At 41.8% G+C, this 15,152-nt stretch overlaps 1 protein-coding gene across 3 annotated transcripts; it reads left to right on the plus strand.

The window, feature by feature from the left end:
- Positions 1 to 273: 273 nt before the first annotated feature.
- On the plus strand, positions 274 to 8,987 carry LOC125510382 (protein ACCUMULATION AND REPLICATION OF CHLOROPLASTS 3, chloroplastic). Of its 3 annotated transcripts, none has more exons than XM_048675538.1 (17): positions 274 to 627; positions 1,196 to 1,251; positions 1,366 to 1,430; positions 2,291 to 2,425; positions 2,559 to 2,607; positions 3,316 to 3,428; positions 3,518 to 3,589; positions 3,676 to 3,786; positions 4,389 to 4,570; positions 5,539 to 5,799; positions 5,895 to 5,986; positions 6,069 to 6,445; positions 7,361 to 7,465; positions 7,548 to 7,685; positions 8,216 to 8,382; positions 8,502 to 8,624; positions 8,700 to 8,987. In XM_048675538.1, exons 1-16 carry the CDS (start codon positions 404 to 406, stop codon positions 8,557 to 8,559), a joined length of 2,205 nt encoding a protein of 734 aa, XP_048531495.1. In that variant the 5' UTR covers positions 274 to 403; the 3' UTR covers positions 8,560 to 8,624; positions 8,700 to 8,987. The 3 variants fall into 3 exon arrangements, with proteins under 3 accessions (XP_048531495.1, XP_048531496.1, XP_048531497.1); XM_048675539.1 differs by having other exon boundaries at positions 8,502 to 8,621; XM_048675540.1 differs by lacking the exons at positions 8,216 to 8,382; positions 8,502 to 8,624; positions 8,700 to 8,987 and adding an exon at positions 6,642 to 7,222 and having other exon boundaries at positions 7,548 to 7,565.
- The last annotated feature ends 6,165 nt before the right edge of the window (positions 8,988 to 15,152 follow it).

A 15,152-nucleotide genomic window follows, 5' to 3' on the forward strand; every position in this document is an offset into this window, starting at 1 on the left:
TAGCCGAGTATTTGGCAAAGTTGTGAGCTTCTCAATTTGATGCTCTTCCTCAATTAGTTGCTCTCGAGATATAGTCACCGCGATATATGGGTTCGTTTTTTCTGACTAGCCCATCTATACATGGGCCATCAAGTAGAGAGCTAGCCCATCTTATTCACATATAAACATTCGTTTCAAATTCATGACTGGCCCATCTATACAGTAGGCCCTCCGAGAACAAGATGGGATTAACAACAAACATGTCGGCCCAGTATCACAAGCACAATCAGAGCACTAACGTCCAACGATTTTCCATTTGCGCTTTGCCTCACCGCTCACCGGCGGCTCACACCAGCCGCCGCACGCCGTCGCAGCGTACGGCCTCCAAGCCCACCGCCGCCCACTCATCGCCTCCTCTTCGTCCATGGCGGCTTCACTGCGAGGCGGCCTGGTGGTGCCGCTCCCGCCTCCGCTCGCTTCCCCGCGCCGCCTCGCCCCGTCCCCGAGGAGGCGCCGCCGCCGCCTCCCCAGGGTCCGCGCGGCTGCGGCGGAGCCCGTCGAGGTGGTGGGCGTCGGGAGCCGGAAGGACGCCGTCATCGACTTCTGCCTCGGCTCCCGCACCCTCTCCTCCACCCCGATCCGCTTCTGGTACCGCACTGGAACCCTCGCGCTGCAGCGCAATGTGGTTTGGGATTTGGGCGTAGACCTTGTTTGAATCAATGCCAGTGTTATTTTTTTTTTAAAATGTGGAACCGCCGGACCGTTTTGCGTTCTCCTCCAGACAATGCCGATTGTGATTTAGTGTGTGGCTTCGTTTTCACACTTGTGCAGTAGCCGAATCGGAACCTACTGTAGTGTTTTGGTTACAATAACTACTATTACTATCAATGCCTGTCTGTCACAACGTTAGACAACTAATTAGGAGGCTGTTTCCTTCCTGTCACGACGTTAGGCACTTCCAAAGGTTTATGTGGTGATGCGTTGGAAACTCCTTGTAAAAATTCTGCAGTGAAAATTAATCATGTGATGTGAGTTTCTTGTAACAAAATGGTGCACCTCCCTTATTCAACACAAAACAGAAAAAGAATTGCAAGCAGCCCAATACGGTATCAAATTTTATAATGCCAGGCACGTGCGTCGTTTTCAGTACTTCGTAACTTGCCCTCATATGCTTTTCTTTGTAAACGGTTATGTCTTACATGTAGTTTTGTTTCAGGACAGTACATGTGGATAATTCTGAAGTGCAATTCATACCGAGAGTTCAGGATACAGGTCAACTTTTCTGTGCCTTTACTTCTCGTCCGATTGTCTATTCTGCATTAACAACATGTACACATGCTTTCTCTTCTAGTTTTTAGCATGAACCCGGCAGTTCTTTATTTTCAGAGACAGCAGTTGGAGACTTGGAACGTCCCTTATCTCTTCATCCTTGCCCATCGGCGGTTATTATTGTTTGTACACTTCCCATCTCTCTGTTTGATGCGATTTATTGTTTTCTTGTTCTTGTCAGAATATTAAGTATGCATCAGTTGCTCTCTTGATATTAGAAATTTTGACTTATTTTTGTGTTTGATAATGTATTGTCGTGTTACTAGTTGTGGCTGTGCTCATTTCTTTAGAAACAAACAATTGACCTTGACAACTTCAACCCATGTTGCCTGATTTCATGATAGTGCTGATTTCACTATAAATCTGTACTATCTCTTCTATTCATGTTGTGTTTAATTACTTTGATACCCACATAAGTAGAAGGTCAATGCAAGAAAAGATACTTAGCTTGGCAACTGTTAACAATCCAACTATCTGTCCAGAGCATGTTTCATGTTTTCGTTTGCCTGAGAGAGGTCCTGGTTCATGGATCAATTCTTGGTGTAAATTTAAGATTCTGATTTACCCCCCAAGATGAGAACACTCCTGAGCTAGATCCAGAAATTTTATATAGAGGGCGCCAAGTGAACTTGCCTGATTAACCATGTTGTATGCAGTGATCCACCCCCCCCCCCCCCCCCCCCCCCCCCCCCCCCCCCCCCCCACACACACACACACACCACACACACGTTTCTTACTAGTGTTTGTGAAGCACTTCTAACAAATAATGGGATGAAATGACATTCTTGTGGGAAATGTGATCGAGCATTTTAGAACAAGAAGGTAAAATTGGTCTTTTTGGTGCTGATATAGGTGCCTTTGGATCACAGCAGATGATATGTTAACATGAACTTCCGAACACTATATCTTTCTACTGATTTTCAGATTTTGTCGGCTAAGATAGATTAAGATTTTTTTATCTTAAAGTGAATGCATTCTGCAGGTTGCAAGTGCCGGACAGGAGGCTGATCAAATTGCTGCGCTGGAGCTTCTAAGTGCTACCAAATCCGCCGATAATCTGGCTGCATCAATATTTTTGAAGCCCTTTTGTTTCGAGGGACAAAGACGGCAATTGGAGGTGGCATACTTGTGCAGTGATATCTTCATTTTTTTGAAATGTGCATTGCTCCCTACAGCCTGCTTAAATAAATCAAAATTATTATGTTGTCTTTTTGAGTTATCATTAACTGTTGTACTTTTCGGTTCTGCAGGCATCTGATTTGATTGTTAAATTTCAAGCATGCTCGAATTTTCACATTGGTAATCCATTTTCTGGCCTACCTGTTACAGCATGCTTTAACGCTTTTGCACTAGAGCTGAAGTAAATTGACAATACTCAAATATTTATGGAAACAAAAAACAATACTCAAAGAGGGCTTTCACTTTTTTCTTTTTATTTGGATTTTATCTTTGCTTTGTTATGGATCTTGATATAGTGCTCGTCCCACCTTTTGCTTGTAGATAGAACGAGAGTAAAAGTAGGTTGACACATTTGAGCTTGTTATGTGTTTTTATTGAAGTTTTTGTACATGCTCATGACCCAGAAAAGGCGAGCCATACAGATGTCCCTTATTTGCAAAAACTAAAAAGGAGCCGAGGGAGCATGAGCTTCTGGTTCACTTTGTAGGGATTGCAGAAGGGATGATATAGTAGCACTATGTAATAAGTATGTTGACTTTTTCTTGTGGTACTAGAGGTAGCAAAGTAGTAAGGATCAGTCATGTATTTTTACTGATCTACATTGAAATTCTATTATGTAGTTATAAACTTGTAATAGTTTGTAGTGCAATTTAGTATCATATCAACTACACTTCAACATCTGTCATTAATCACATCCCAAAACAAATGATATGTAGTTAAAAGGGATTGAATCTAACTGGCTGCACTTTATAATATATTTTTGTATTTTCGATAAATAAGAAAAGTGTGCACGATCTTGACGAATTACTATGTATTTTTCCACCCCAGTTATTGAAGCTGATTCACTGCTTGAGACGGAAGTGGAAACTCTTGCTGAAGCTTTGGAGAGTGCCAATAATGCTGTCCTCTCAACTATTAGTATGATATCCATCATGATGTCGGTGAGTCTTAAGTTCTTTTCTGTTTTCTTTGTATCAAAAATATTATTTTACTATTCTAATTGACTAATCTCGTACCCTTGACATATCAGGGATTTAATCAAATGTTCTGGAGCTCCCTTGATGCACAAATTAAGGAAGTTGATCCTGAGGAAGTAGGCAAAGTAATCTACTGAATTCTCTTACTACTCAGTGGTATGACCAGCATGTGAGTTTGTTTCTTGATTCTCACAGTGTACAGTTCTAACAGCTACTCAAAAGCTATGGGGAAGCTAGGGTTGGATTTGGTGCTGGTTATAATGTCCAATCAGCTATTAAACAGGCTGTTCTTCACTGTCCATTTCTTCGTGGTGGCATAAAGGTGCACACAATTCTCTATTTACATTATGAACTGTTAAATCTGCACCCACTCGTACCAAGAGTAAATGTTGCTATCACTTGATCAGAAAGTAACTGTCTATTGTGTGTGTCTACACCCGTGAAAATTCTATAACCAAGTATTCAACCCCTGGCATTGTATGTTAGTATGCGATTCACGCAAGCCTGCACTAATGCTCCCAAATTCTGGATATGGTAGTAGATAACTAATCAGTTAATAAAGAAAAAAGAAAAGAAATCTCCAATACTATTTTCTCTCTTATAATACTGGTTATGTTGGTGTGTATGATGATGGAAATATATATGATGAACAAACAACTCATGTAGTCAGGTCCTTGTTCACATTTGCAATCTTACTTTGCACTAGCCAGTTCATCTCAAGCACGTGGGAACCTGTTGTTTGAGGCTTTGAGCTCTCCACATTAGAATTATTAGGGCAATGCATTATTTGATTTTTGTATGCTTCTTATAACTATGATGAATTTCTATTGTAGGAAAACACTGTTCCTGCTCATAACTTATCTCTTTCTGTAACAATGTTCTGTTTTCTTGGCACTGATCTGGGTATAAAATATTTTGATGTAGGACTTGAACAATGTTGTTTTTCTGTCGCTTACAACTTCTCGGGTATTGGCCGAGAGTGATATGATCTCCATTCTACACATCTTTCGTCGAGTTACTGGGTTCAATAAGGACATTATATTTTCTAGAAATTCTGAACCTGATCTAGAGCCAAAACTCATAGTAGTTTCTCTTCTAACAATTCGGTAAGCTCTTGCACCACATATTTTACCTGATTGAGAAAATTCATACTTACGCCGACTCTTAATGTCACATTCATTTAACTTGCCCAGTCACATAGTCCCGCTACTTATGCATGTACTGAAGCATGCTTTGTTAGTCTAACAGTATTCAGTTAATCTTTCAAGTTACATGTATTTCACTACAATCAACCAACACTTTTACGCCATGTCTCAACTATCCGATGAAAACACAATCAACCTACACTTTTACGCCATGTCTCAACTATCCGATGAAAACAGAATAGCAGTCTGAACCTGTGAGCTTGGAGTGAAAAAAGGACATTTAATATTCATTAATCATCTATTACTTTCTAGCAGACATGATTGCCTCTTCAATTTCTTATACTTCCTATATCAGATTTTTTTTTGTTGGCGGGGAATATCAAACTTAGTATCCCTTTTAACTTTAATGTCATACTTCTAGTATGAAGTTGCCCGGTCCATGTCACTATGTGTTAGATAAATAGGTGATATATGGTAGATGCTTCAAACTGATTCATGGTTTTTGTTCCAGAACTTCATGGTTTTTGTTCCAGAACTTCTTCATGGTTTGAATCGCTATTTTTGTACAACTTTTAATTAAATAATGAAGACTATTTGTATTCAGAAGCTTACCGCCCCAAGTACAAATATTGTATAGTATCTGGTGTTTTTTCCAGCTTTGGTGATTAAACGGATTTCTTGCTATATTATCTTGGGGAAGGATATTCAGAAACAGGGGTGCCAGTTTTCATTGTTTCTTCTAATGGCGATAGCATTCAGACAACAATTGCAATTCGTGTAGTATCTTTTTCATAAGGCGTACTTGTTTTCAAACTGAGACGTACAAAAATTGCGTATTATGGTCTGGATTGCAGTTCTTTATTCAATGTTTATGCAGATAAGTAGCAGCATATAAATGAATGATAGATGTGCTCATTGTTCGTTTCCAGAAATGCCCGTGATGAAAATGTTGCCTCAGTAAAGGATGGATTTCTTTTGAGCATGGCTTTGCATTTTCCTTTTATATCATCTCTTATGGGAGGAGATACTCAGGAGCTTAGACAAGCTCGGTTAAATCACTCATTCAGCAAATTGCCTGACAGTGGTTTGAGCTTAGCGGATCAAGGATTGCCAGAACATTTCAGTGTTTCTAATGATGCTACTGTTTCTAATTTATATTCTGACAAAATAGAAAATATCAAATCGGAGAGGTAATGTACATACCCATCTTTTTATTTCCCAGTGAATATTATCCCTTCTTTAGTTTAACTTTCAGTTACTTGATGTTCATTGCAATCTTTCTTAGGGAATCTGATAACAATAATGGGAGAATACATCCAGAGTTTAAAGAAGCTAATTTAGAGTCTGATGGAGAAACTAGTATAGATGTTGGCAGAGGTAAAATTGATTGCACTAGGTTCGCTATTTGCTTCTTTGCCTTTTTTGGTGGAGCATCCTAACTTTATTCTTCATTGACAAGAGGATCCAAGTTCACAACAGGAGCGTAATTTCTGGAGCAATGCCCCTGCCTTTGGTATTGCACAATTGTGGGCTAAAGAGCGGACCACAACAGGTAGAGGCAATAAAAGGAATGAGCTTGATTATATCACTCTGCCTGTTGGTGTAAAATCTCTTGAGGTTCAGTATGATCATTCTCCAAATACACAGCCTGAAACCCGTAATGCTACCGATAGCACACCTCTATCTACTGGGCATGCTGTCTCTGGCGCCTCACTTTCTGGTGTTGGTTTGGAGAAAGTGATGGAGATATGTAGTTCTGCAGCGGCATTTCTAAAGGGCAGAATGGATAAATCTCGAAAACGTGGCTCTGCTGCCAGCCGAGCTGCATCGATGCTCGTTAGTCCCTCCCTCCCTGTCTTCTGTATATTTAGACTTATCTTGGATTTCCTGGTATAGTTTTGTTCTTAAGATTTAAGACTGCATTCTTCATCTGCAAATAGCTGGTGTATCGTAATCAAGTTAAGTTTTGTTCATCACATTTGAGGATGAGAACGGCTGTCATGTTTTAGTATGATCTTTTTACTGTGTGTAGGTTCATCAAATCACATGCCTGGTGTCGCCAGCCCAAACTGGGTGCACTCAAAACCACCCTCCTAATTCCCTCTCCAGCTATTCATCATCATCATCATCATCATCATGTGTTGCAGTTGTTCCCTCGTATTTTTGCCAAATCAGACGCCTCATTTTGCCTACCCAAATTGGATAATTGTGCATCAAAACCATCCTTCTAGTTTCCTCTTGAGCTACTCATGTGTTGCAGTCGTTCCCTTGCATTTTTGCTATTGTTCCTATGGTCTGCCGACTCATCAGTTTATCTCTCTTTGTGGTACTGAAATAGGTTTTCCATTTAGTTATGTGTGCACTGTGGAGTGTGGTGGGCAGCGGTGTTTATGCTGCAAGCACAACTTGGTTATTATTTGGTTCACAAGATACTGAACAAACTAATGTTCTTCTTTTGCTGCAATGTTTCTGTGATGAAATGTTGGTTTTTGAAACCCAAGCAAGTACACTAAGCTCCGTTTTAACTTGTCTTCGGAACTGTTGTTCATTTCCAGGGAAAAACTTTTCATTCTCAGTCATATCGGGACACAGCTGCTTGTCATTGCTAGAACTGTGCATAGTCTAAGACTTTGGTAGATAATGTTCAATAGCCTTAAAAAGTTAACATCTGTAGACTCTTGCTCCCGTAATAAATTTATTGGCATGCCTGGGTTGCTGTATGACAACTGTAATCTCTTATATATCTTGTAGGATGCAGAAAGAGAAGCCGAAAAAACATGGAGCCCAATAGTTGAAATACAGTTTGGAGAAGGGACTTACAGAGGGAGATGCCAAGAAGGTGTCCCTGAAGGAAAGGTGAAGCTCATTAAAGCACTTGATCTCTTCTAGTTGGCTGGCCTAAAGTATTACCAATCCTGTTTTTTTAACTTCTCTACAGGGACGCTTAACCTACAGTGATGGTAGCATCTATGATGGACTCTGGAGGTATGGCAAGAGATACGGTTTGGGAACGCTTTATTACAGCAACGGTGATGTATTTCATGGAACATGGAGGGACGATCTTATTCATGGAAAGGTAGGGTGCATCAGCATAGTTGATCAAATATTGCCATGTGACCTGCGACAGTTGGAACGTTTTACATAGATTTGCCACCGAACAATTTATACTCGCTTTATATTTCATTTGCATAGCTTATATGTGCATCTTTTCCCCTTCTATTCTTATGCACCGAAATCCTGTTTCAAGGCTTCATAAAAAGACTCCGAGTCTTGATTTTGATTGCTTACTGTAACTGAACATGTGCTCAGTTGTATACTTGGTAAAATCTGATAGCAACATCTTGTATAGTACTCCCTTCGTTTCTAAATATAAGTCTTTTTAGAGATTCCAATATGCACTACATACGGATGTATATAGACATACTTTAGAGTGTAGATTCACTCATTTTGCTCCGTATGTAGTCCATATTGGAATCTCTAAAAAGACTTATATTTAGGAATGGAGGGAGTATTAAATATTGACCACATATTTGCATGTTGGTTCAAATATTGCAACCCTCTTTCAAGTTTGTATGTGAAGTTCTGAGATTTCCTTCTTCTCTTTAGGGTTGGTACTATTTTCACAGTGGCGACCGTTGGTTTGCGAATTTTTGGAAGGGGAAGGCTAATGGCGAGGGAAGATTTTATGCCAAGGATGGGAGTATACTCTTTGGCCATTTTCAAAATGGATGGCGTCATGGAGAGTGCTTGTTGATAGATGGGAACGGATCAAGGTGGTTCTTGTCTATTTCTCGTTTAAATGTGCTCTGAAATGGGTAGATCTGCACAAAAAAGAATTATATATTATTTTAATCTGACAAAAATTTGACTTTAATATGGATTATGACTACAGGTGGCTTGAAGTTTGGGACGATGGTGTACTTACCGGACGGACTAAATTGGAAGAATAGGATTCTGATTTCTCTGGACGTCATTGGCAATGCCGGCCATGCTTCAAACGCTGCAAGACACCGTGGTTTGAGCTTCTATTACACCTCATCCCTTCTGTGTCTAACATGTTGTTAATTTAGTCTTGCCCATCTACCGACAGGTCCCCCGCTGGAAGCTTTGTTGAATGATGAAGTGATTGCACTAATTTTTCAAAGCTTGTGCGCTGCTTTGATTGCCGGTTACCCCCTGGAGGTATGGGAGAGGGTTTCCTTCATACTTATGTTGTTCAAATTGGGGAAGAGCATCACAAATTCACAGGCACAAGTGCACCAAACAAGAAGTAGGCCTGCAGATTCATTTTCGTTGATAGCCGCCGTGTGTTGCTTCTCTGATTAGCTAGGCTCTGTGCATAGACGAAGAAGCCATTGTCTCCCACATTTGTTTCCAACTAGATCATTGAAAGTGCGCGTTGCTGCGCCCGTCTATTTTGGCACTACAATGTTAGTGATAGAATGAATTATATTAGAGGTTTTACTCTAGCAAAATTAATACATGAATTATGATATAACATGTGACTTAATTAGTAATTTTTTTGTAGGAATATGTTAGTGGAGTCCAACCAGGCAGTGACTTGGCAATTTTGCGTGTGATACAAAATTTAAACATTATTAGGCCCCATACCATATATGTAGAAAGATATTATTATCATCATCATCAATCAATCATTAAGGTAGTATAACTGATTCTCAAACAAGAAAATAGGTGATATTTTCCCCATAAATCACATCTTGCCCAAAAAAATTGTGCTCTATTAGTACGTCGACACCCGAGCACCCGTACGTTGCTATGCACGTCTAGTTTTCCGGTAGCATACAACGAATTTATTTAAATATATACAATGAAACGTATAGCGAATGTCTCCTGTAAGATAAATCACCAAAGCCTGGCCATAGGTGTGTTCTTATATGCTAGAAGTTTTAGCGAAAACACATAGAACTCTGAAGGCGACACACGATCAGCCTCGAACGACCTCTCTAAGCACTAAAATCATAAGCACATAGGTCACCTTGTGCAATCTTGGTGTCTCTTGTTGATTGTACTTGGTTGGTTGTTTGACCTTCTGATCATAAGGCACACATTTTTCTTTATTTTACTGCAGTTTATCGATTGGTGGTTGTGTAAACTGATAAATTCATCAATTAGTAGTTTCGGTCCTCCTACATCAGACAAATATATTGAGCGACAAAACAGTACATATACCAATTGAAAAACCATTGCTTCCAAAGGTTTAAGAAGAGTATTTCTTCAGATATTAAGCTTGAATTCATTCGCAAAAAAAAGAGCTTGAATTATAATCCTCCGTGATTATTGAGGCTAAAGTTCAATACTATGATAGGTTCTTTGTGCAAATATATATTACATGTGTATAAAGGTAAGCTTTGCATTACCCAAATGGTCCAAGTATGCCAGAGAAATTGCTCAATGCAGCACACTAAGAAATATTTTAGTTGACCATTTAATTTGACCACACTATCACAAGTATGCCATAGAGTTAATGTATATTTCAGAAAATAGTTACACACAGGCATGCTTACTAAGAAATAACTTATCATATCATGCACTGACATATATCAGCAGCTCTGAAAAACTTGCAGAAGCAAAAATAGAATGCAATAGACTAAAACTTGCTGTGGAAGTACAAGGAGACCAGTTCATATCTAAAGTCATCACCTGCATGTAGCCCTATTAGCATCACAACGTTGGTGAGGGTAATCTTCTAAAATAATGTGGGTAATAACCTAAAAGGTATTTGTATTGTTTAAGGATTGGGCGATGTCAAGAATATACCATGATGTGAAATTAGCACAAGCTTTTGAAATTTGGTAAATCAAGTCAAAGATAAGTAATTTGCATCTACCTCCAGATCAACTCCTGTGAAAGGTTGCCTCAGAGTACTTCAGCTCCCCCGCTGCAATCACATAATATTTCTCATGAAGACCAACTTATAAACTGCATAAAAATTGGACTGGCATGCACAAACTACTTTTAAATTAAGCCTAATGCCATTAATAATTGTAACCTCTATATTAGTATACAAGACGAGTAGTAAGATAGATAGCAATAGCATAACTTGGCATGGAAAAAGCATACGAGGACACACACACACACACACACACACACACACACACACACACACACACACAATTATGATGACGAATGAAAGTATACAAACTGCATGTATTTTTCGCAAAATATACAACTACATATACAGCTACTAAGAATATTCAAAACTATAAATCTTGACACTTCCACTTGTCAACATTATGTGTCCATGTTGATTGCTTAAATGCAAAGCATAGGGACAGTTGGCATAGTCATACATTCTACATGGGATATCAAATTTTAGATTCTTTCTCTATGAGTAAACAGTACAGAAAATAACGTCCTTTCCTAAAAGAAAAAATAATAAAATCGTAAGATTTGGTAGGCACAAATCAGCAAAGTCAACATATTCTGTGCAATAATAAAAGAACCTTGGAATATACAGCTACAGTACAGAAAATAGCTTCCTTTCATAAAAGAAAAATGGATAAAATCTTAACACCTGACAGGCACAAATCATCAAAGTCGACGTATGCTATACATTAATAAAAAAGTCTTCACATGTTATTTTCTTCAGAGAAACGAACATATCTTGTACATACATTAATAAAATAATATATTCACATTTATTTTCTTTAGCCATGTGATCAACTGAAGGAACAAAGTTTCTCTCAGAGCATTATTTGTGTGAACCCAAAAGTAAGCATAATTAGCAATCTCACAGCCATCCATGAGAAATTTGTGGCACATAAAAAAATTGTGGGAGGGGGCAGGGGGTGCTCACCGTGGCCCTCCCAGCCGCAGGACACCACCACTTTGTCGATCTTTCTCCCACCTGCCTCACGAATCCACACCAACCAGCAGCAAGGTGTGCGTGCATGCTCATAATCCACACCAACCATCTCGAGTTTCTGCAATATTTTTCAAAATAATGAAACATAAAACTAAAGTTGCATAAGCTGGCGAATATATTAGACATACAAAATGTTGTAACAAATTGAATATAGTTTTGAGCCTCTTGTTTGGTTTCATATATACGCCGCATTCAACATGGATCAGTATATGAAATACCAATTAGCTTGGACTAATGAGTGGCTAGAGCATGTGTGAAATCTGAAATGAATCAAGAGCTATCTGAAAATTTAACAGGTAAGCTTAATCAAAAAATACTTACATGAATCAAGTGATATCTTCCAGAAGGCCAAATAAGCATCTACATGCAAGCAGGATTCAGAAAGCCATAGAGGAAACATGGGGCAGGGAGAAAACAAGCACATGAGTACAGTACAGACTAATGCAGACAGGCAGAAAATCTACGCCTTCTGCTTGACTGGACCGTGTACCTCTGCTGCTTAGAAATTGGGTATATGTAGGGATGGCAATACAACCAGGAACTCAATTACTTGAACTGAAGATCAAATATCCACATTAGAATTCCAAACTGAATCTGCACACTATATACAAATAGTTACATGACTGACGTGTAAATTAGTACTGTGAAGTAGGAGTTCAACCACGGTACCTTGTACAAAAAAATCATACATATGAAATGAAAGGGGAAGGGAAACGTGGATGCTTACCATACTGGTCACCGGCCAATGAACACAACGCGAAGACAACGACTGCAAAAATTGATAGAACCAGAGGGATAATCCTACTGCCTGGTTGTTGTTAAATTCAGAATGGGCGTTAGCAGCATCGTCATGAAGTGAAACGGAATCAGGTGTGTAGGGAAGCGTTTCGTGATATACCTTAGCCTTGACCTTCTCCCTGCGGCCAGCTGTCAAATGCATCGATAGCCGGGACATCGAACTGGAATCAGGACGGGAGAGGTCTTCACCGCGCCGTTGTCGTCGCCTGCCCGTTACCTTCAAGGACGTCTTCATCAAGGGGCGTCCGCTGCTGCCGCCGCCTCAATAGGGTTGCGAGTGTAGTGCTGCCCCTTCGCATCTTCCTTGCACATCGGCGGCATCTCGCCCAAGCTGGCAGCACATCAATGATTCACCCTCGATCATAAGAGGAAAGGGATCGGGAGGGATGGGGCTTGGGGATGAGTGGAAACGACGGCTGCAAGAGTAGCAGCGGCCCAGAGGAAGAGGAGATCGGGGGAGGCGGCGGCGGCGTACCTAGGGAAGAGGAGACCTGCATCGTCGTGCCTCCTCTCGTACTCTCTTTTTTAGGCGTCCTTCTCTCGTAGTACTCTTTTTTCTCCGCATCGTGTCGATTGGTTCAGTGTAGGTGTGTGTAAGGAGGTTGCTAGAGGCCCAATTTATTCGGAGCGCCCAAAAAAGTGACCGGAGCAGCGGCCCAGGATGGTTAGCGATCGTTGTTAGCGAACATAACCGGATTAGGAGCGACTCATAGCTCATCCAACAGTCAAAAATGCTTCAAACTGATGATCAGACGGCCGGGAGCGATGATGCCTTGAGAAGGCTGGAAAAGTGTTCAGTTTTAATGTATTTAAATTGGATCCTAAAGTTTCCACAAAACCGGGCAATGTCGCCTGTATGTGCATATATGGTGCCCACTCTACATGCCGATGAGCATCTTGTTAAGTTTATTCATCTCTCGACGGTTCAGTCAGTGGGCGCCCGAAAATTTGATGATCGGTGATCACAGATTGTTGCCACCAGAAAAGTGGCACGTGGTCAAATAGGGGAATCCCACATGGCAGATTAGTGTCTCTGTTTCAGCTTGACTTTTTTGGTTCAATGGTTGGACGGCCGGGACCCACCTGGAGTGAAACAGGGTGGTGTCAAAACATGATTGGTGGACTATAAATAGTATGATCCTTCCTTTTCTTTTGGGATGATATGGTCCGGATGAATGAATGAAATCCATCCCTTGTGCTGTGCCTACCCTAGTATACAGGCAAATCAGTAGAGAAAAGGACACTTTGTAGCTCAGGTAGTATAAAACAAATGCGCGAAGGATAATCAAGTTTTATTGTGGGAATGGACGGTAGGGAAGACGATGTATCACCACCGGTCAATGTCACGCTGGATTGGACCTACTCCCTCCGATCTATATTGATCGACGCTGCTTTAGTATAATTTTGGGTGTGGCTAGATCTCAGTCAACTGAGACTTGTAACCTATTTATATAAGATCTTACAAGTATAGCATTGACTGACACTTCGCCATGCCTCGGTCGACTGAAATTTAGCGATCAGGTACAACTTTAGATGGATCGGAGGGAGTATTAATTGGTGCCGCATGGACCGTCAGATTTTGACATTGTTTCGCTGATTCGAGCTGTGAATGAATAGGCGAGCGAAGGCAGCTTGGGATTGTCGAGTGCCGACTTTGCGGGGGATGTAGACGCTTGGACGAAAAGACTGACTCCTAAAAGAAATGGAGAGAGAGTCTAGGACTCTCTTGCGTGCTGCTCGCTGCTTCTTTGTTGAGGTCTGATGACTGGACGTGGATGGCCACCGTTCATTTCATATTCGGGTGCAATCAACCTAGATGTATACGGAAAGTGCAGTTTAGAGCGTGCATGCGTGCATGTGAGCCGCGTGGCAGGATGGGCATGGCCCAACGCAGCACTGCCTACCTTCCGGTTGACCAGTGGAGAGACGAAGAAACGAAGAGACAAGCAGAAAAACTGGACCAATCAGCCACATTACACTCAAGTGCGCAGCGTAAATTGAGCAACAGCCGTATCCTGCCTGCCAGGACCAACTCAGCAGCACCAGGTATTTTGGCGCACTCAAGAAAGAAAGAAAGACCATCGGGTGTCAGCCATTCGGTCGGCGTACTGTACTGGTCCGGTGGCCATCGTTGTCGTGCTCCTGCCTGCCTGCCGACGAGTGCTTGCTGACCGAGGAGGCAGGGCAGGGAAGGGAAGGCCGTCGCCGTCCATCACCTCGCTGCTCCGCCGTCCAAGTGCAGAGCAGGCGGCTCTTCACCCGCCGGATGCCGTGCGCCCGGCGCAACACGGTCCTGCGCGTCGACGCATGCGTGACCGCGCCCGCCGCCACGACGGAACGAGCGCGTCCGTCTGGGCCAGCACGCACCCGGCCGGCGTCCGAGATCGCTACAGCAGAAAAAGAAAGAAAGGCTACAAGAAGCCACGAGAGCGGACAGGATATGCTCAATCATGCATGGTGGGACACACCCCGCCCCACCAGGTGCTCCTTGTCTGTCGGCATGTGGCGTCCGCGCTGGACGTGGGACGGCGGGGCGACGGGGGCAGATGCATGCATCCATACATGATCCACGTCCGCGGCTCTGGCCCTGGTCGGTGCCGCTGGTGGTCACCCTCGAATCGGTCGACCGGAGATCGGTTCGGTGCTGGTCAATGGGCTGGCCGGTGTGATAGTAGTCATATCATGGTGGTTGCTCCACTAACCGTTGTTAACTGACACTCACATGCGTATGGTATGCGTGTCGTGTGTGGATCCGTGGCCGATTATTCTACTCTACTGGTCGGTAATTTCAGAGCAGACATTCCATCCATCGTGTCGGTCGGTCCATCTCTGCCTGCCGACGAGCTTGGGCTTGCTTGA

Source organism: Triticum urartu, chromosome 5 (assembly GCF_003073215.2).
Source record: "Triticum urartu cultivar G1812 chromosome 5, Tu2.1, whole genome shotgun sequence".
Lineage (NCBI taxonomy): Eukaryota > Viridiplantae > Streptophyta > Magnoliopsida > Poales > Poaceae > Triticum > Triticum urartu.

What these genes read in the sequence shown, in the direction of transcription:
- LOC125510382 (XM_048675538.1), top strand. Translation starts at nt 404, where the DNA reads ATGGCGGCTTCACTGCGAGGCGGCCTGGTGGTGCCGCTCCCGCCTCCG. An exon ending in TAGTATAGATGTTGGCAGAG is followed by an intron (nt 5,987 to 6,068) that starts GTAAAATTGATT and finishes TTCATTGACAAG; the next exon opens with AGGATCCAAGTTCACAACAG. An exon ending in AAGGTGTCCCTGAAGGAAAG is followed by an intron (nt 7,466 to 7,547) that starts GTGAAGCTCATT and finishes ACTTCTCTACAG; the next exon opens with GGACGCTTAACCTACAGTGA.